This window comes from Lepidochelys kempii, chromosome 25, assembly GCF_965140265.1.
Source record: "Lepidochelys kempii isolate rLepKem1 chromosome 25, rLepKem1.hap2, whole genome shotgun sequence".
In the NCBI taxonomy this organism is placed as follows: Eukaryota; Metazoa; Chordata; order Testudines; family Cheloniidae; genus Lepidochelys; species Lepidochelys kempii.
Window position 1 is genome coordinate 3,023,192 of NC_133280.1, and position 21,209 is coordinate 3,044,400.

Below are 21,209 nucleotides of genomic sequence, written 5' to 3' on the forward strand. Positions count from 1 at the left end.
GATTTGTTTAAATTTTAAGGTAAGAGACCATTAGATCATTTCATAGTCTGATTTCACATATAACATAGATCATATAATTTCACCCAGTTACTCCTGTATTGCCCCTAATAACTTGCAGTGAAGAACTAGTCACAAACTTAACTGTAATTCCACACATATACTAATAGAATGTTAATGTCACAATTGAGCACTTGGATTAGGAGATGCCAAAGCTAAGATTGGACACAGCTTTAACTCTGCCCCTTTTTGCATGTGTAAAGGCTATCATAATTATATGATCACATTCTATTTCTCAAATGACAAATACCTATAGTATTACAACATTAAATACACGTATATCATCTTGGAATACCTTTTTCATTTTTTGGCTTCTGCGGTGCAAAGCAGGGTTATGAACAATATTTGAATGAGGCTCTTAGGATCAACAAACTTCTTTACCAGACTACTGGTGGGATAAGCCTTCTCTAGAAGATGGAGAGGGCACTTCTTGCTAGCTTAATCCTTTCTTGGTGTAAGAGCAAAGACTAGTAACTTTTTGTCCAGGTAAGTGGAAAAGCATTCGTCCTCCTGTCCTTCCCACTTCAGGTTTTGTCTACACTGCAAAATTAAATCAACCTAAGTTAAGTCAACGTACAGCCATTGCAGTAATTACTGCAGTTTTTCAGAGCCACACTAGCTCCTTCTGTTGGTGGTGAACGTCGTCCTCAGGAGTACTTGTACTGAGGAAACTGACCGTGTGGAGCAATGACAGCCTGGAGCCCCGACGCTGGGGCTGACGGTCCAGAGTGGAAAGCAGGAGGGGAAGAGCACAAGCCTGCCCACCTCCCAGTAAGGGATTGGGGGAAGGAGAGCCCAAGCCTGGCCATCACCTGGGCTCTCCACCCCGCCAATTCCTCCCCAGTTCCTCATCAGGAGGTGGCAGCAGGACTCTGGGCTGTGGGGAGATGGCAGGGGGCCCCAGGCTGTCAGCCAATGGGCAATGTATATGCCATATGCCAATGTCAGCCAATGGGCATAGTGATCAATGGCTCAGTGTCTAGTTGGCAGCTGGTATCAAGTGGAGTGCCCCAAGGGTCAGTCCTGGGGCTGGTTTTGTTCAATATCTTCATAAATGATCTGGAGGATGGTGTGGATTGCACCCTCTGCAAGTTTGCAGATGACACTAAACTGGGAAGAGAAGTAAATACGCTGGAGGGTAGGGATAGGATACAGAGGGAACTAGATAAATTGGAGGATTGGGCCAAAAGAAATCTGATGAAGTTCAACAAGGACAAGTGCAGAGTCCTGCACTTAGGACAGAAGAATCCAATGCGCTGCTACAAACTAGGGACCGAATGGCTCGGCAGCAGTTCTGCACAAAAGGACCTAGGGGTTACAGTGGACGAGAAGCTGGATATGAGTCAACAGCATGCCCTTGTTGCCAAGAAGGCCAGTGGCATTTTAGGATGTATAATTAGGGGCATTGCCAGCAGATCAAGGGACGTGATCGTTCCCCTCTATTCGACGCTGGTGAGGCCTCATCTGGAGTACTGTGTCCAGTTTTGGGCCCCACACTACAAGAAGGATGTGGAAAAACTGGAGAGAGTCCAGCAGAGGGCAACCAAAATGATTAGGGGACTGGAACACATGAGTTATGAGGAGAGGCTGAGGGAACTGGGGATGTTTAGTCTACGGAAGAGAAGAATGAGGGGGGATTTGATAGCTGCTTTCAACTACCTGAAAGAGGGTTCCAAGGATCTAGACTGTTCTCAGTGGTAGCTGATGACAGAACAAGGAGTAATGGTCTCAAGTTGCAGTGGGGGAGATTTAGGTTGGATATTGGGAAAAGCTTTTTCACAAGGAGGGTGGTGAAACACAGGAACGCGTTACCTAGGAAGGTGGTGGAATCTCCTTCCTTAGAAGTTTTTAAGGTCAGGCTTGACAGAGCCCTGGCTGGGATGATTTAATTGGGGATCGGTCCTGCTTTGAGCAGGGGTTTGGACTAGATGACCTCCTGAGGTCCCTTCCAACCCTGATATTCTATGATTCTATGAATGTAAGTAACGCAGTGTCTATGCTGACACTGCGTCATCCTAACTACATCAACCTAAGTGCATGGATGTGGAGTTAAGTTGATGTAGTGGGCTACTTGTATTGGCAGGAGCGCCATTGTAGTGTAGACAACTAGAGCTAGATCAACGTAAGCTGCCTTATGTCGACTAACTCTCTGTGTAGATCAGGCCCTAGAAATATCTGAACCACCACTCCTTGTGGAGGGCCTGTTATCTAGGGTGGCTTAAAATCTGATTTAAATAAACTAGATTTGTTTAAATTGGATTTATTTAAATTTTTTCTTTTTACAAATCTGTTTAATTTTAAACTTGAAATAACAGCCTGTGCTAAGTCTAAAACCTCCTATAGTATATGTTAAATAAGAAATAATTCAAGCAGTATATGTTTACTACTGAAGTTTTTAAAGGAAGTCAAATCCCCGAACTGGTGGAAGTCACAGTTAAGCATCTGGGACTAGAGTTTGAAGTGGTAAACCAGTTTTTCACAGCAGTAGCCTCTGTTTGCACATGCAGAAGAATATTTTATTTATTTCAGTTCATTCAGCTAGTTCATTCAAAGCTGTAAAAGCAGGAAAGCTTATTTTCCACCTCCAGTCTCTGAATTAAAGAGGTCTAAGACTTTGAAATAAAATTTTTAGTTCTAAAATCTTCAAGGGTACAGGGACCAGAAACAATCAGGTCAATTCACTGACTACAGATAATACGTCCTTTAATAAATTAAATACAAAATATGTTCTCAAACTTCTTATGTATCCAGAAATATTTACTTAACTAATGAAAAGCTTTTTAAATGTCTTGTGCATTTTTAATTGAATTTAAATTACCATCTAAATGCAGCTTGACACAGATCATGAGTAGAGAAATTAATCTAATAAATAAAAAATCCCGTTTCCTAATTTTTCCATTTTTGTATTGTTAGAAATCTTAAATGTATGTTAAGCAATATAATTGCTTAAATGTGTGTGGAAATGGTGTATGCTCCTGGCTATCAGGCAGAAGTACCACATTTAGTGAAGAGGAAGTCTGTGAGGCAACCTAGGACCCACCCACTATAATTCACTCTTGTTATTGCAATAACGGGATGTCCCACATACCGTCTGTCTGTGTCTTTTTGAACCTTCTTCAACTTCAGTAACCCCTTTTGGAAAAGGGATGCATGATGCTCATATTTTTTGCTGTGATTGGTGAGGGTGGCTTTTGTTGATTTGACCATGAGTTTCCATTTATTTATTGCTTGCTAACTTGTGCACTCCCTAAAGTAGGAATTTAAAAAAAAAAAAATAGTAGTCCTGGTACCTATAATTCCCCCTCATGGTCCCACAAGAGCTCAACTCTAGGCTCCTCAGTCATTACCTCTCTTGGATGGACACCTTTGTCTTTGTCCCTCTTGACCAGGGTTTTTCCAGGCTTCATAGTTCCTTCCCCGCACTGAGTTGCTCCAGGAAGGCAGACTGCCTAAACAGGCCTGTTTCTGCACTTTGCTACCTCCTCAGGCTATAAATAGTGTAATTGCCACAGTAAAGTTACCACACAGCTCTTTCTAAGCAAGTACATTTATTCTTAAGGTAACCGCATTAGAACATTAAAAAAATAAACAAGCTTAAATGGATACCAATAAGCTTAACAGAGATCATCTCCCCAAGAGCTCCAGCTGGTGTCAGTCCTTTCAACCATACCCTAAGGATTGGGGCCTTCCCCTTGGACAAGTCTGATCCTGTTCATTTTGCTGGATCAGAACAAAGACTGAGTCAGTTTAAACTCAGGCTCTTTAGTCATTCCTTTGTCTGTTAGCCTCTGGAGAATCCAGTTTGAACTAATAAAAGGGAGCCTCCCCAAGGCATGGTACCTCACTCTGGAGGTGTTAAAACGGAGGTAATTAGGCAAATTCCCTCACTGCTGTTCATAGTTCCTAAAGGGATGTGGTTACCCTCCCCCATGGAATTCTATATAATCCCTGTTCCATAATGATACATAAACTTAATATGGTAAGATCTCTCAAAGAGATTGTAGGCAACTGCCTAAAATGTCTAAGTCCCTGCAATGTTCTGTTAAATAAACTTGTTTGATAGATCTGGCTGAGAAAATGAGATCTGGCTGAGAAAATAAGTTGTTGTTGGTTTTGGGGGAGAGGGGATTGTATTGGGAGCTCAGCAACTGACCAAAGAGTAAAGGAGCAACCTGTTTCTCCTTAGAGTGTGAGCACAGGTGCAAGCTAGGACTGGGTTTATATCCAAATACATGTAATGAATGTTAAGTGTGGCTGGTCCCAGAGTTAGGAAATGGCATTGGGATCTGGCATTCATTTAATTTTCATCTAATTGCAAGTATTTTTGTAAAATTGATAATTTGTTTGTAGTCAAGATCTCATCAGTGCTGTTTATACCAGTGATTCACTACCTATTTACCACTGTGGTAAGTGTTTTATGTGGGCCATAGCCAATATGACCTGTATGGCCCTGAGGTTGTCCCATGGACTGCAGCTGTGTGCTGATTGGGCCACAGGTTGAGAACCACTGGTTTATACCATTTCTCTACAAGGTTTAGTTGGAACCTTGCCATGTTCAGGTAGAGACTTTCAAATGGTCATTTATCAACAATGATGTAACCTACCAGAAACTGGCTGTTGGTTGAATTACAAGTTTTACACTATGAAATGTGGGTTTCTTTCAGATCTTGCTCATAGTGGTAAGTGACTGTCTGTTTTCTTTCTGCCTAACTTTATGTGAAGCTCTTGCTTATGCCTACAGATCAAAAACTTCTTAGAATGAAACCTGTACCGAAGGGACTGCAAATAATTGTTTATTTTAGGGGTTTTGTACTCCGCATCTGGGCAGGCAGTGAGTGGCCTGATAAAATTTTGTTGACTGGGGACTCTGGAGTAGGGAAGAGTAATCTTCTGTCTCATTTCATATGCAATGAGTTCAAATTTCCCAAGTCATAAAATATTATCATTAATTCCTTCTACAAATCTCAAGATAAAGGATTAATTTTGATTTCTTCCAGTTGTGTTGATTGGAGACTCTGGGGTAGGGAAGAGTAATCTTCTGTCACGCTTCACTCGCAATGAGTTCAATCTTGAGAGTAAGAGCACCATTGGGGTGGAATTTGCCACCAGGAGCATCCAAGTGGATGGGAAGACGATAAAAGCCCAGATCTGGGACACTGCAGGGCAGGAACGATATCGTGCCATAACCTCAGCGTGAGTATTGCCTGGCACCAGCTCTCTTCTGCTCCACTTCTGCTGTTGGTGGAGATGCATGAGAAGGAAAGAAACCAGTTTTACTTTCTACTCCCAGGATTAATCTGCATTCAGTGAGGCTCAATAGAGCAGTGGTTCTCAACCTTTCCAGACTACTGTACCCCTTTCAGGAGTCTGATTCGTCTTGCATACTCCAAGTTTCACCTCTCTTAAAAACTACTTGCTTACAAAATCAGACCTAAAAATACAAAAGTGTCACAGCATACTTATTGAAAAATTGCTACTTTCTCATTTTGTTTGTGTATGAAATTTTAATTTGCACGGACTTCACTAATGCTTTTTATGTAGCCTGTTGTAAAACCATGCAAATCTCTAGATGAGAGGTATGCGTGTCCCTGGCTGAGAACCACTGCAGTAGAGAACCACTACAATGCTACTTTTACAGTCGCTTTTCAGAGTACAAACACACTATAAAAAGAATGGTTTCAGAGTAGCAGCCCTGTTCGTCTGTATCTGCAAAAAGAACAGGAGGACTTGTGGCACCTTAGAGACTAACACATTTATTAGAGCATAAGTTTTTGTGGGCTACAGCTCACTTCATCGGATGCATAGAATGGAACATATAGTAAGAGGATATATACGTACAGAGAAGGTGGAAGTTGCCATACAAACTGTAAGAGGCTAATTTCTCCTGCGAATAATAGCTCATATTAATTAATTAGCTTCTTACAGTTTGTATGGCAACTTCCACCTTCTCTGTATGTATGTGGAAAGCTCTATTACATAAACTCAGCAAAACTTTTTTGAACAGAAGTCTCCTGTTTCTTATTCTTTGAAACGATAGTGAGTTTCCCTTTATGCTGCTAATATGTCCTGCTTAAAACAGTCTCCAGATCTTCAGCGTTTTGTTAAATACATTTCAGTTTTCTGAAAATCCCATTTTTAAAGTTGAAACTCGCTTTTCTCTTTTTAAAGAAAAAAACAAACCCTTAGTGCCCTTTTTTGAAAATAAACATTAAAATAGAAAAACTAACTGAAATGTTTCTCTGTAGATCCGTGAGCTGAATACCGTCTAACGCAGTGTATTCTTTATGGTTTCAGCTATTACCGTGGTGCTGTTGGGGCCCTCCTTGTCTATGACATTGCCAAACATCTCACCTACGAGAATGTCGAGCGCTGGTTAAAGGAGCTCCGGGATCATGCAGACAACAACATTGTCATCATGCTGGTGGGAAATAAAAGTGACCTGCGCCATCTGAGAGCTGTGCCCACCGATGAGGCCCGGGCTTTTGCAGGTTTGTGGACTGTGTGTGTGTTTTATCTGTTAAGCAGTGTTTTAACTTCAGCACATGGTGTGTAGCAGACTCAAGTACTCCATCTCAGACAAGGGGCAGCCTTCCATTTGGAAGTTCTGACTTAAGGGGTGATGTGATATTAAAAAAAAAAAAAAAAAAAAAAAAAAAAAGCCAATGGAAAAAGTGCTCTGAAAGGTTGAACAACAGTGTTTGATTAAACTCTTTTGAGACCCAGAGCTAGGAAGATGTCTTGCAAACCAGTAGTGATCCTGTCCCTGGGCTGCCTGATATCTGAAGACTCTTGTCCGTCTGGGAAGAGTAACAAAGATCAGGATGAAAAATGTTGCTGATGTAAAAACCAGTGTCAAAGGATCTTGGGGGATGAATAAAGAAGAACATAAAACACCAAAAAACTAAACTTTCTCTGAGTATTACATTCACTAAAGAGTGAAACATTTGGGTTGAACAGAGCTTTACCTTTGGCTGTGGAAATGGTTTAAAACCCTCCCTGCCTTGGTGTTGGCTAACACAATGTAACTGAACAAGTCACAAATCTCAAGAGACAAAATGGGTCTTTCCCCTGCATGTGCTACTGAAAGCGATATGGAATGAGAGGCTGCAGCTTCTACCTCAGCTGTTCGATCATAGTTAATGATGGGGCGGGGTCTGCAATGCAGACTTCCAATCTAAGGTCTCACATTTTGGCAGGCAGTACTGTAGCATCGTATGTGTAGCATTTAAACATTGATGGTGGCAGTAGTACATGACCTCTGTGGAGGGAAGGCAGTCCCAGGGGTGGCGAGTTGTGTGGGTCTGTGGTGCCTGGGCTCCAACAAATTCAGGGGCCGGCTCCACCAATGTTAGGGGCCGGGTCTCTCCCCCAGCCCCGCCTGCTGCCCCTACATGCCTCCCCAAGCGTACCTGCCCGCCCCAGGCAGCAGGCAGCTGCCCCGCCACTCCGTGCTGTGCTCCCTCGCCTGCCACTGCCAGCTACAAGGGAGCGGCGCTGGAGGCAGGCTCGGGCGGCTGCTGCGCCTGCAGGAGGAGGAGGCACATGGCAGCCCCCCCTTTTCCCCCTGCAGGTGAGTCCTCTCTGGCCCTCCCAGCCCGGGGGCAGCCTGCCTGCTGTACCCCAAACTCATCTGCAGCCCTGCACCCCAGCCTTCTGTCCCAGCCCAGAGCCTGCACCCTAAACCCCCTCCTACACCCTTCCCACACCCAAACTCCCTCCCAGAGCCTTAGGCAGGTGGCGGGGGGGGGGGGGGGCACTTGGACCCATTCTGGGTACTACCAAAAATTATACAAACCTGCCATCCCTGGGCACTCCTGTTTCATTGTTTCCTGCCCTTTCTAGTGTGCTGTCTCCTGTGATCCCACATCCAATAATTCCCTGAAGTCCTGCTTTTTCCAAGTCAGTCCCTCTGGGAGTGGAGGGAGGGTGAATCCTGCAGTTACTCATCTACATGACCTGTGCCTGTGCTATTGCTCAGAGGCACTTCTGTGTTGCTGGGAGCTGCATCACACTGGTCGTGTCAAACGGCTGTTGGCGACTGCAGAGGAATAATAGCGGGCAGGGCAGGGCAGGAGACCCTGTTGCTTGGCAGAAGAGGGATTGAAAGGAGGGAGATGTGCTCCGACTTGGCGGATTGCTACTGCTAATAGGACTATAGCTAAATAAAACGAGGTGCCAAATCCATTTGAGCAAGTAATGGAGTCTCCCCTCTCTCACAGAAAACAAGACTGGGGTCCGGGCCGTCTAAACCAAGAAGTCGAAGCTAAGGGCTGTAATTCAAAAGTGCTGCTAAAGTCTTTAACTGAATGATCTGTTCCTTTTTACAGAAAAAAATAACTTATCTTTTATTGAAACTTCTGCCCTGGATTCCACAAATGTAGAAGAAGCCTTCAAGAACATCCTCACAGGTATCGCTTTGCTTTTTGGCTTGCATGTCTGCAGTACGACACACTAAAGGGTTTTACATGGGGAAAAGCTAATGAGAACCTCTGTAGGAAAGGTTTCAAAGTGGTAGCCATGTTAGTCTATATCAGCAAAAACAACAAGGAGTACTTGTGGCACCTTGGAGACTAACGAATTTATTTGGGCAAATGTGTTAGTCTATAAGGTGCCACAAGTACTCCTTGCTGGTTTTGCTTGATAGGAAAGGCACCTACCAGCTGGATAGAAGACTTGAGTCTTACGTGATGATGGGTACAGTGGAGACAGACCGTTAGGGACAGCAGTTAACTTCTGAAGCCTTTTTGCTGGTTTGTAATGCCAAGATGACCTGGAAGGGATTTGTGCCCTTGCAATTGCTGCTGATGGATACCGATGAACAGAGAGGTTCTTGCTGTGTTTTTTATTATTTTATTTTAAATTGGGACACTAAGGGCTGGATTTGGATTTTGCTTGAACTCGGGCATGTGATGTTTTCTTGGGCTCACCATTTTGTATAGAAGATGGTAGAAAGACACTGAGTGTGCCAATGCATACATACACCACTGTCTTTAAATTTAATCTGAATTTAATTGAATCTTTCAATGTTTTTTAATTCAAACATGAAAGAAAAAAGAAAATCCATCCACACTAGCACTGTACATGCTGTCATACAGGGCTGTGGAGACCCATTTAAAAGGAGGAGTGGGGCAGCCTCTAGCTTAGCCTTGCCCCTGCTCAGCTTCTCCCAGCCCCCTTGCTCTTGCTGTCTCAGCCCTGCCCTCTTGTGGATAGGGAACTGTCTGTTAGGGCTTGAGCTCCCTGTAGTTTATGGTCATCGCTGCTTTCTTTATGGGGGAGTGGAGGATGGGCTACATACAACAAAACAAAGGAACACACAAAACATCCTGCAGGCTGTCCTTGTCCTGGGAGAGAATTAGCCTCTCAAGATCCTTTTATGTCTGGGGGACCCATCTGAAACAGACACCAAAAGTGGATCCCCTCCCAGCAAGGAGGAGGGCACACAATGCCAGTCTTCCTCTGTATCAAGGTGAGAACACTCCTGCTGCCCTGCTCCCAGACCCTCTGCTTGGCTTCCCCAACCCTTTGCTCTTGTTCTCCCAGCTCTGTCCTTTTCTGCATCTCCAGTCAGCACCTCTGTCCCTGGGGCTGGGCCATGATCACTGCTGACTGTCCACTTGCTGGCTCTGGCTGCGTGCTCCAAACGGCTGCTGCTGCCTGAATTCCACTGCTCAGGGTGCTGTCTGCTGCCCAAGTGGAGTGAGAGTGGGTTGTAGATGGCGACAACAGCAGCCAGCACAGAGGAAGCAGCCAGAGCCATCTAGCAGACAGTGAGCAGCCTGGAGGCACTTCCTCTGTGCTGCGGCTGTTACTTGGAGGTTGCTGGCCCTCTGAACAGAATGGTGGGCAGTGAACACTGACTTCCAAGCAGACACCCCTTCTTTGTCTGCCCACCATGGTAGGCAACTGGCACAAGGAGTGAAATGAAATTTGATTTTAAAAGGCCTTTTTACTTGAATGATTTGTTACGACGCAGGGATCAGTTCTGGGTCTGGTTCTGTTCAGTCACTTTTCAGTGATTTAGATAACTGCATAGAGCAATGGTTCTCAAACTTTTTTTTTTTTTTTTTTTACGGACCACTTGAAATCGCTGAGGGTCTCAGCGGACCACTTAATGATCTTTCCAAATGTACTTTGAACCGTTAGCGAACTATTTGTAAAGCTCTTTGGATAAAAGCGCTATATAAAAAAACCCCTTAATTAACAGGCACGGACCTTAAAGGGAACTATCCGCAGACCACCTGAATGGAGCTCGTGGACCACTGGTGGCCTGCAGACCACAGTTCGAGAACCTCTGGCTTAGAGAGTACATATATAAAGTTTGTGAACGATACCAAGGTGGGAGGCCTTGCAAGTGCTTTGGAGGACAGGATTATAATTCAAAATTATCTGGAGAAATGATCTGAACTACATAGCATGAAATTCAATAAGGACAAATGCAAAGTACTCTTCAAAAATAATGGCTTTGAGGTGTCAGTGGGTATTAATATTCTGCCCTGCTTTGGATTAAGCAAAACCAGAATTTGACTAAACTAGAAGAGATTTGGGATTAGCTAGATAACACTGTATAAACCTTGTTATGGCAAGGCAAACCGCCTCCTTTTGAGCCAAAAGGGTCTGCTGTGGGTAAGCACCAGGGCTGGTCAAACTAGATTACCCTTGAAACTCTTCAGTACTACATTCTACAGTGTCTTTTCTGTGGAATGTGCAAATACCTTGTTGGAGCAAATGTGTTTTAAGTCTAGGCTCTCACTAATGAGTCTGTTCTCATCTACAGAAATCTACCGCATCGTCTCACAGAAGCAGATTGCAGATCGATCTGCACACGATGAGTCTCCTGGCAACAATGTAGTTGATATCAGTGTCCCGCCAACCACCGATGGACAGAAATCCAACAAACTCCAGTGCTGTCAGAACCTGTGACCTGTAGATGCTGTCTGTGCCCCTTACATCATCTGTGCTTCAGTTAGAAACTTGTGTGGGCTTCTTTCAAATATTCTTGTGATTCAATGACTCCCTGTGTTCCTCTTCTCCACACCCCTCCCCAAACCCCGTCTTTCATCTTAGAGCTTTAATTGTAGGGCTAACATTCTCCTGCCTCTGAAATTCCCTTTTGAATGTGATGACTTTTGGGCTTGAAATGTAGGCACTGATCTGGTAGACATATTTGTTGTGGAACATCTGCTGCTGGATGTTATCCTGTGAAGCACTCTCCTCAAATGTATATTTTTATTTTTGTGTGGGAGAGGAGGTATGGGGACTTGGTTAGAACGGCTGAAGAAATGACTACATTTAGGTTTTCATTTTATCTCTTAGTCAGACTTTTTCAAAGCCCCATATGTTTCTGTAAACATGGGGGAGAAATTAAAAGAAAATATCTATTCTACCAAACATTCTGTTTCTGTCCAGATGAAGCATCTCAGTGAGGTTTTTAGGGGCTGCACACATGAGTGGTGTTGATAAAACTTTACTTATTATGTAATTCCCCTGAATGCAGAGTTAGTCTGGCTGTGCAGTTTACTGTTTCCTGCCTGGGAAATCTTCTCTTCTCTTCTAATTTGTTTTATTTGGGATCAATGAAGTATGTCTGCAATGCATTATTTGCCATGATGGATGCCTGTTCAGCTCTGTGCAGGCAGTATGGAGTGGCTTAATATTTATTCTTGGCTTTGTTAATTAACATTAATGTACAGTAAGTGCCAGCATATTAATTTTAAGATCTTTTTGCAAGCTATAGAACTAGGTTCATTTTATACTGTAGATCAGTGTCTGGAGGAGAAATCCTCTCTAGTCCCAGAATTTTTTTGCATGCTGCTTTCTCACTAGGTCTATCCTTAAATCCATTTGAGTGAGAGTAAAGCAATATTTTCATGTCATGTACATACCTGCACTTGTAAGGTTTTTTGGTTGTTGTAGAGAAACACAATACTTTATACATTTTGTAAAACTTATGCAGAACTGTAGCATCTTGGATTTTCTTTCCATTATCTGTCACTGTTGACCTTGTGCTTAATTTTTTTTCTTGACCTCTACTAAACTGTATAAAATTCCACATAATACACACAGTCCTGCTACTTCACTCTTAGCCTGTTTTCTGAATTGCAGGTTGTAATTTCCAAATGACTATCTGTCATCAGCAGGGCTAACAACTCTAAAACTTGTTGAATGGGAATAATTTTATCAAAACTTGTCAGTCGCTTGCAAGCTTGTGAAAATCCTCGGTGGGGAAGGGTTCAGCATCACCAGCTCTAATACTGTTACGTCTTTGCAGTAACCAGTGTTGTGTTGAAAGAGAATCCCAGGTGAAATGATCAAAATGAGGCGTTGGGAGCACCAGCTGTTCTTGGGAGGCTAGCTAAAGCAACTTGCTTCCAAATTCCGAGTCCATGCCTCACTTGACAAATCCTACCTTGCATGTCAGTGAGTTGTTGAGCTTTTTATGTTACAAAGTGAATCTGAAACTACATTGTGTGCTTGGGGTTGGGGGGTGGGGGTGGAGTTGACATTCCAGTCTCAACTGTTTTGTATCTGGTTATGTAATAAAATTAAGGGCAGTTAACTCTGATGGCTTTTCTTTATAAGATGTCCAGCCAAATGCATTGAATTTTACAAATAGAAGGCCAGAGTTTTAAACTAAGCAATCACATGGTCTTAGTACTTTATAGTTTAACATAAATTCTTTAAATTTAACCTGTTTTCTAGCACATTCACTGCAGTCACTGGCTAGGGTTCATTTCAGGCTGTGGGATTATGCTCTAGGTGAACAATCCCCATCTCATGGTGAAGGTATTTATCCCTCCTGGGAATTGATGGTGCTGTCCCAGCAAACTCCCAGTGCTGGAAGCACTCTCAGCACATGACACTATCACTAATAACCTTCTGAGAACAGGATTCCTAGCAAGCCTGAACTGGAACCCTTCTGGTGTGTCTGAGCCATTGTGTGACTTGCAGTTAGTATTTGGAGGCTGGCGGGGGAAGCACATCATGCATAATATATTTAAATATTCTCACAAAGGTTTGAAAATATTCCAGGCAGCCGCTCTTGGAGCTGGATTCTCTCTTTTTTTTTTTTTTTTAAGAGCTCTATCAACAGAACGCTTTACGTAAAGGAGTAGGGAGCAGTCCCTGAGTACTTGCGATGGCATGAGGAAGAATTGTGCTGTTAAGAGGCCTTAGTTCAGGGTAATTTACTAATACTGTGATTATCCTGCAAAGCCTTTGTTTCTAAAGATGAACTTCACCTTCCTCTCCTCTTGTTAGCTGGTGAGGGTTTTTCTGGCTAGTTTGAGAAGAGTTGAGAGAAGAGTAGGTGTCATAATTGGTTACATTCCTAGGCTCTGGAATAGAAACATTTTACTCCTGGGATTCGTGCAGAGCTCTAGGATTTGGCTCAAAGCCCTAATAAACCATCCTTGTCCAGGGCTCAAGTACAACCGACTGTCTTGCTTACTGAAGAGATCCTGTGCTACTTCCACCTGCCCTAAGAGGTCCTGGCATCATGAGCTGCTTAGTTGTGCTCTCCCCTGGTGATAAAGTGGGACTACACTGCCCGCATCACAGCGCTGCCGCGGCCATGCTGTAACATGGGCAGTGTCGACCTACCCTTAGTTTTCTGGCTGCACTCCAGCCCATACGTGACATGAAGTTTTTGTCTGCAGTGGTTGGTTGCTTCGTTAGACTAGGTCTGGACTGTTTCCCAGAGCCTGTTCTGCAATTGTTTGCAAAGTCAGCAGAGCACAAAACTCTTCCCCCTCCTGTGAGGATGAGATGATTTTGCCTAAGGTATGCCAGAGGCCATTAGCACTAGAGAAAGGGCACTTACTGTAGTCTTAAGTCTTATTCACTCTTAAATGTCTTCCCATGCACAGATAGGAAACCTTAATGGGGTTACCCTGTAATCTAAACTACCTTGATTCTTCCCCCATGCCAATCCCATACGCTTCTGAAAGGTAGAGTGATTAGAAAGCATTACAGGTGCCTGCTGTTGGAGCCCATGCAGAGGGGAGCTGGACGAAGGAATTCAAAGGAAGCTTTCTGATAGTCAGACCTGGAGTAGCTAGAACAAACCTTCCAATAAGCTGTGCAGTAGTGTGCACTTTCTTGACATGAAAAAATTGAGCTCATCTTAGCTGCAGCATAATTTCATAGGAGTCCCTGGCATAACCTCATTAGCTCCATATCCCAAAGTTGTAGTGCAAGGAAAAACAAGAAGGGGTACACTTCTGCCCTTAGTCACTTGTCTCCAATGGGGGCATTTGCATGTCACTGAAAGCAAAATTTGTCTCCTAAATTAAAACTTTTGTTTACAGAAAGCTGTCTGTCTGCTCAAGGAAGCAAACCAGTTCTGTGGGAGTTAAAGTTAAATCTTCACAAAGCTTGTTCCCCAAGCTCCTGCTTCACCCAGACACTGCAAACAAACAGTGTTAGCTTTCTAAAGTTAGTTAAAGCTAACTTTAAAAATGTCTTCCACCATCTGGTGTGGATGGTCTGGTCGTTGTCTCCATTTTGAAGCTCCCTGCTGACTTTAAATTTATTTCTGCCTTGGATGGGGCCATGATAGCAGCATCTTTTAGTAGTTAAATAACTAGCTAATCACTGTCTATTGAAGATGTTTTGGAGAGGAGGCAAAAGACCAAAACTGACAAACATTGGGTGTTCGTTACTGAACACATGCACAGTAGAACCTCATTATATTGGCTCATCCTATTCTGAGCAGGGGTCTCTATTGTTAAATCTCAGTCGTTTCTGTCTCAGATGGGGAAGTCTCAGTAACTGCCTACATGACTGAGTTCAGTGAAAGATATTCAGCCTGTCTTTCTGGAGTTCACCTCTGATGTGCAAAGCAAGCAATTGTGGTCCAGTGGAAAGTTTAAATCACTAAAATTGTTATTGCAAAACTTCACAATGGCTGTCTGCTGTAATTGTTGAATCCCTTTGTTAAAAGGACTCTGTCTGCTGTAGAAGTGTTTGCAAAGGGGAAAGGAATATGATTTCCTCTTTCCTCCCCCCACAGCTCATCAGAGCTATATCGGGGCACCACGTATAGTCAGCTCCCTCTACAGAACCCCCAGCCTGTGGGAAAAGACCGAGTATATTTGTCCATTTTAAAAAAGATCAAAGTGGGAAATATAAATCAAGAGAGAGCTTCACACTGCAAGACAACTGCCCTTTCAATTGGAATTGTTAGGCTGCCATCTTGATTTTGAGGACAGGTCTGTGCCTTTGCTATTTGAACAGGTCACTCATTGAAAGAAGCCAACTTGCTTTGCGAATCTGCTTCTCTGTTTGGCCAGTAATATTTTGATTTGTGGGCTAGCCCTGTGGGCACAGAATGCAGTCATGGCCTTGATCTGTCAGTGGTGTGAAAGTGTGTCCGTCTGTTCTCCTGTGATAGGAGAGTCTCCATTCCGAGCATAAAGGAAGAATACTTTCCTTAGACATTTTGATCTCAGTAGACAAATACAGACCTAATTCAGTGTTTCATAGGCACCTACTGAGGCCTTTTTCCCCCCCTTCCTAACAATAAAGGAACCTACACTAAGGACCTGCTCTTTTTAAAGAGGCAATTTGGAGTGAAGGCTGAAATTGTCCTGAACTGATCTACAGCCCGTAAGGGCTGAGCTTGGACTCTCATGGTTTCTAGAAGAGAACCTTAACAGGACTGTAATGTAGAATTTTGTAGTTCAGAATGATGAGTAGTGGGCTATTTCTAGAAAAATTTTGTGATCTCCAAGGCTGCTTCATTACAGTTATTTACACTATCCTCTTCTTTTTGGTAGAGTGTAGTCGATCCGGCTTTGTGGGATGTAACACTGGACCTTTATGCAACTGAGAAGAGGTTCCTTTCACCTACTTTTACTCATGGTTAATGTGTTCAGTTAAGTGCAATTCACTTTGTAAATATATATATGCATCACTTGATTTTTGTGCATGATTATGTATTGTGGATATAAAGATTGCCAAACCAAATTGCATGTGTAAATTTATTTTGTTCTGAACATTCTTAGAATAAGATGGGAATCTGTTGCTTTTGGAACTGGCAAGGTAACTTTTTTTTTAAAAAAAAAAAATTTTTTTGTTTAAATGGATAAAGAGGGCCTGAAAGCTTGGAGCCTTTTTTGGCTTGTTTTGAGTGAGTGTATTGTCTCACACACATTGATCCCAGTACTTTGCTTCTCCAAAATCCGTATGTGTCAACCTCTTGTAGCCAAAAACAGACCATAAAGAGCTACCCAAATTTATATAAGCTAAAAGAAGTGCTGCCTGATGTAGCGGAGGGCTCCCTGTTTTTCCTCAAAATGCCAGTTAATGAATTCTCTGCTTCCGCCCTCTATCCATCCTAATTCCCTAGTAGTTATGGAGTTTGTGGTGCATATCAATTAGCTTTGTCCTTCCAGCCTTTGCCCCAAACCATCATCAAGGGTACCCACCCACTCCCATGTCAACTTTGTGTGCATGTACATCCCTGATATCTAACCTGTTGCTCTCCAGCACACCTGTATGCTTCCAGCAGCTGTGAAAATCCTTTCACCCCTCTGGGAGGATGGGGGCACTTTCCAGGTTCTTTGTGTACATCTCCCAGATCTGAGATGGTGGTCAGCTTTAACAGGCTTGCGTCTTCAGCCTCCCAGGCCTGGTCACACGCAATGAGGGAAGGGAGCCGCTAGCTTCCTCTTTCTGAAGGTGGCTTTGGCTGTGCTTTCTCCTCCCCTATACAAAATTTCTATGGGCCCCTGAGGGGGGTGTGCTCTATTAGGCTCAGGCAGTAGCTGTCATAGGCTGGCTCCCTACTTTCAGAGGAAGAGCAGCCAATCAGAGGAGATTCCCCCTAGGCAAGTCTGAAATTTGCATGAAGGGCTGGCGCTCTTTGAGGCACAAGACAGACTGAAATTTCTTAACCATATGCAGAATGACCACAATTTTTGTTAAGTGAAATCTTGTATTAATGAATGTGTAATATGAAAGCTAAAGGTCTGGGGCAGAAGAGAGATTAGCAGTAGCTATAGTAGGATCTTAGTCAGGGTCACAGGAAAAGGGGGGAGGGCAGACCAGGGAGCCATGGTCCCATCACTTTTTACCAGCCATAAGGGAGAGCAATGGAGAGGAGCAAGTAGGGCCAGAGCCAGTGTAGGGGCAGGGCCTCAGGGGTGGGGGTGGTGCAGGGGGACAGGGCCATGGTTCAGGCACTGGTTACCTCCACACTTTTAGGGAGCTTCCACAGCTCCTGATCGGAGTTGCATGGCTAGCTAATGTAGCAACAATCAGCCATAGCATCTGAGCTGCCCTGGACTGTTCTAACTTGTAATGGGTGTAGAGCTAAAGCTATATTCAGTTCCAACTGATTTGAACAAGTCTATAAATCCCTGCCTTGTCCTGTACTATAAATGCCCCCTTATGTATCCATCCTATGCCCTGAATGAAGCAGTGGGGTACAGGCAGTGGGGGAAGGGAAGTATGTGATCATGTAAGTGAAGGACTGTATCACAATGATACACACAGGGGCAAAACATATGTAATTTCCTACTTCTCTCCTCATCCCACCCTTCTTTTGAAGGAGAAAAGTAAAATCATGCAATTGTAACAGTCCCCTCCTTCAAGTATATGTGCCTACAGGTGCTCTACCATAGGCTGCGTGTGTGCTGCTGTGCTCACCACTGGAGACTGTAAACAGCAGCATCCATGCCGCTGTAGAGCAGCACCTTATGCTCCCACACAAGAACATAGAAGAAGCATGGAGCTGCTGCCCCTCCAGTTCCTTCTCAACCAGCTGTGGCTCAAGATGGAGCAATTGCATTGTCTGCTGCTGTGACCCCCCAAAGCACCCCAATACCAGTTGGCACACAGGCGTCATGCTATTACATGCCACCTTTTGGATATATATCACTGGAAAACTAACAACTCACTGATGACTAATGTTCTCTCATGGTGTAAATATGGTAAACTCAAAGGACATAAATATAAGCTGGAAAATGTTATCAAAATGTATTTGGCAAGCAGCCCCCAGGCCATGCCTGTTCCTGACAAAGGAGTGTCATTCCACCTGCTTGAATGCCTTTCTGATATAAATTAAGAAAGGTGTGCCCAAAGAAAAGCACATTTACATGCAAGAGATACAGTCAGCAGGAGAGCAAGTAGGGAAAGATGACCACTTAATGATCTTGCTGTGGGATAGAAACTCCACCCCCAGGAAGCCCTCCTGCCCCTTGAAGCAGAGTCAAAGATTTTGGAAAGATACAAGGAGTGAAAAAAAATAATTTTAGCTTTCACCAGAGGAAACAAAGGCACCAATCATTCTGAGCTCTGTGGAGAGTCAGGGCCAGAGTCTAGTCAGCTGGGCTGGAAAAGGAGACTTGGTAAGAAACATCTTTGAGCAAGAGATGAGTTTGTTATATCAGGGTGTATCTTAGTGGTGTATTTTTACTTTTGTTTTCTTGTCACCCTTTCTGTCTTCATTCCTTATACCTGGTATCACTTAAACCTCTCACTTTTTGTTTAATAAACTTGTTTTACATCTAAATTCAGTGCTTTGATTAAAAGGATGTGTGTTAATGCCACTTAAGGTAATAAGCTGCTAGGTACTGTCTCTTTAAGGGAACAACAAATGAATAACTTCTGTAAGCATTCAGCAAGAGAGCTGGACACTACTGGGCAGATGATTTGGGGGAAATTTGGGACTGGGAGGTTGCAACGTTCCCCTCTGGTGTTATCGGGACTGGTGATCTGTAGGTCACTCCAATCCTTGACTCTGGGAGCCAGCTTTACCCTGCTCTGCTGTGAGAACCCCCACTCCTGGGCTGCTCCCAGCTACTTGCAAGCAAATGACACTAGCACATGTCTCCAGTCCCAGACACAGCCCTAGAAACCTCCATCTTGCAGTGTCTAGTTATGCCTGCTGGATGCTGCAAGCTTGTATGAGTTCATCAACTTAAAGAAATTGATATGTAGCAGGCTTGTTATCCCAAGGGGAGTCTCTGACACACTTCAAACCAAACACATTGCTTCAGGTGGAAGAAAAACATTTATTAACTACAAAGATAGATTTTAAGTGATTATAAGTCAAAGCACAAAAGTCAGATTTGATCAAATGAAATAAAAGCAAAACACATTCTAAGCCGATCTTAACAGTTTCAATGTCCTTACAAACTTAGATGCTTCTCACCACAGGCTGGCTGGTTGCTCTTCAGCCAGGCTCTCCCCTTTGATCTTCCCTTCAGTCGCTTGGTGTGGGGTCTATAGATGTAGGGGAGAGAGAGGAAGAGCATGGCAAACATCCCTCCCTTTTATTATGTCCTTTCTTCCCTCCTGGGTTTGCTGCCCCCTTCAGAGTCAGGTGAGCATTACCTCATCGCAGTCACAAACTGACCAAAGGAAGGGGGTGACTCACTCAAACAGATCCTTTTGTTGCTGCCTAGGCCAGCGACCTTTGTTCCTGTGAGGCTGGACTGGGTTTGTCTCATACCTGCCCTGATGAGGTGTGAACTGCCTCTCTGCTCTTGGAGAGTTTTTGCCTGGGCTTATTTTAAGCCATTGGGATTCATTTTCAGCCTCATAACTAGATACAGTAATGTTATAGGTTATAATTTCATGTAACAATTACTATAACATTATACCAACAATGCTCAGTGCATCATAAGCCTTCTGAAGACACCCAACATGACAAACTTTGCATTGGATACCACACAATCATTTTACAAGGATGAACATGGGGGTACTGGGTGTTCCCCCAAGGTACAGAGCATCACAGAGGTGCGTTAGGGTCACCTTGCGTGATGTAATTCGGCAGTGGAAGCCAGGGTACGCCTTGCATGCTTGTATGCTAGTTGTTGGTGTCACGGCTGTGCGCAACACCAGCACAGCATTTAAGGCACTCAGAATGGCAGGGCGGGCAGTGACACAACCCCTTACTGGCCTGGATTGAACACCAAAGTGTTACAGCTGCACTGCCTTTTTGTTATTGTTTGGTTCTGTATATATTTAGTTATTTCTAGGGGTTTTTTCCCCCAGTTTTAAACACAAATTGTGCTTGGGGTGTGTGTCCCCCCCTACAAACTTCTTGCTTGAGTGCTTTGGCACTTCCGTGGGTTATGCCTAAAACTACAAGGTTCAAGCCCTGTCACATGCACTCTAGTTGACTCCATTGTCTGAAACACTCGCGTCCCATTGAAGTGTAAAGTCTCTGTGGGGTTTAAAGGCAGGTCTTGTAAAGATAGAGAGGTTAGGTTGAAGCTCCTCTTAGTGGAACACTCCCTAGTTCAGTGGGGTCCACTCACTTGCACCCCTGAACATTGGCCTCAATCTCTCAGGCTACTCTGCTGACTTCTGGAGCCTCAGAGGTGGTTCCAGAGATGAAGACCTCTAAAAGTAAGAAGACCAGAGACTCTAGAAAGAGGGCTAGGTCACCTCATCAAGCTGACTCTTGGGAGACCTCAGATCCCATAATGTGTCCCACTGAGGCTCCAGCTGATGCCAGTACCGAAGCTTTTGTACCACCTAAGAAGTCCTAACCAGAGAAGCCTTCAGCTAAGCAGCACCAAGAAGCCCCTATCTCAGTAGCATCTCACATCTTTTGGCACCAAGATGCATCTAAAACTGGAGACCACCAAGACTGGCACTTGGTTCCCTCCCCAGTACCATCTTTGGAGCATCAATTCTCCAAGCTCAGAGACTTAGTCTCTTCAGCATCTCCAGTACCACATGCAGCATTTGCAGCTCTACACTGATCCCCATTCCAGGTTCCTTTACCAACTCAGGCTAGAACTGTAAGCTACGACAGTCCTCCAGCACCCTTCAGATTCTTTTCCCCTGAGGATAGCCTCATCTTGTAGGAACCAGAGTCCTTTCTTCTAAGGAGCACCACAAGGGCTCCTTTCCCAGTTCCACTCTTGGCATCTGACAAGAGAACCCTCCTATATCACATCACCTTCCCCACCCCCCTTTTCAACTCAGTGATGACATTTTCAGACTCTAAGGTCTCCATACAGGGCTCTGTTTTGGCATCATATAACCATATTCCTCTAGGAATCTACACTTCCCAGAGCCCATCAGATGTCCTCGGTCCCTTGTACATTAGTACTATTGGGGACCCTTCCCCTAACCACCTCCTCAGTGGGTTCACTGGAACCCCTGGGCATGTTACAGAGACCAATTTTATA

At 44.0% G+C, this 21,209-nt stretch overlaps 1 protein-coding gene across 1 annotated transcript in view; it reads left to right on the top strand.

Moving 5' to 3' along the window:
* The window catches only part of RAB11B (RAB11B, member RAS oncogene family), a 29,648-nt gene extending 13,622 nt beyond the window's left edge, over window positions 1-16,026 (top strand). The window contains 4 exon segments of the mRNA XM_073324599.1: window positions 5,055-5,250; window positions 6,352-6,545; window positions 8,385-8,465; window positions 10,835-16,026. Of these exon segments, the coding sequence (XP_073180700.1) occupies window positions 5,055-5,250; window positions 6,352-6,545; window positions 8,385-8,465; window positions 10,835-10,980 (617 nt within the window). The 3' untranslated portion in view covers window positions 10,981-16,026.
* The last annotated feature ends 5,183 nt before the right edge of the window (window positions 16,027-21,209 follow it).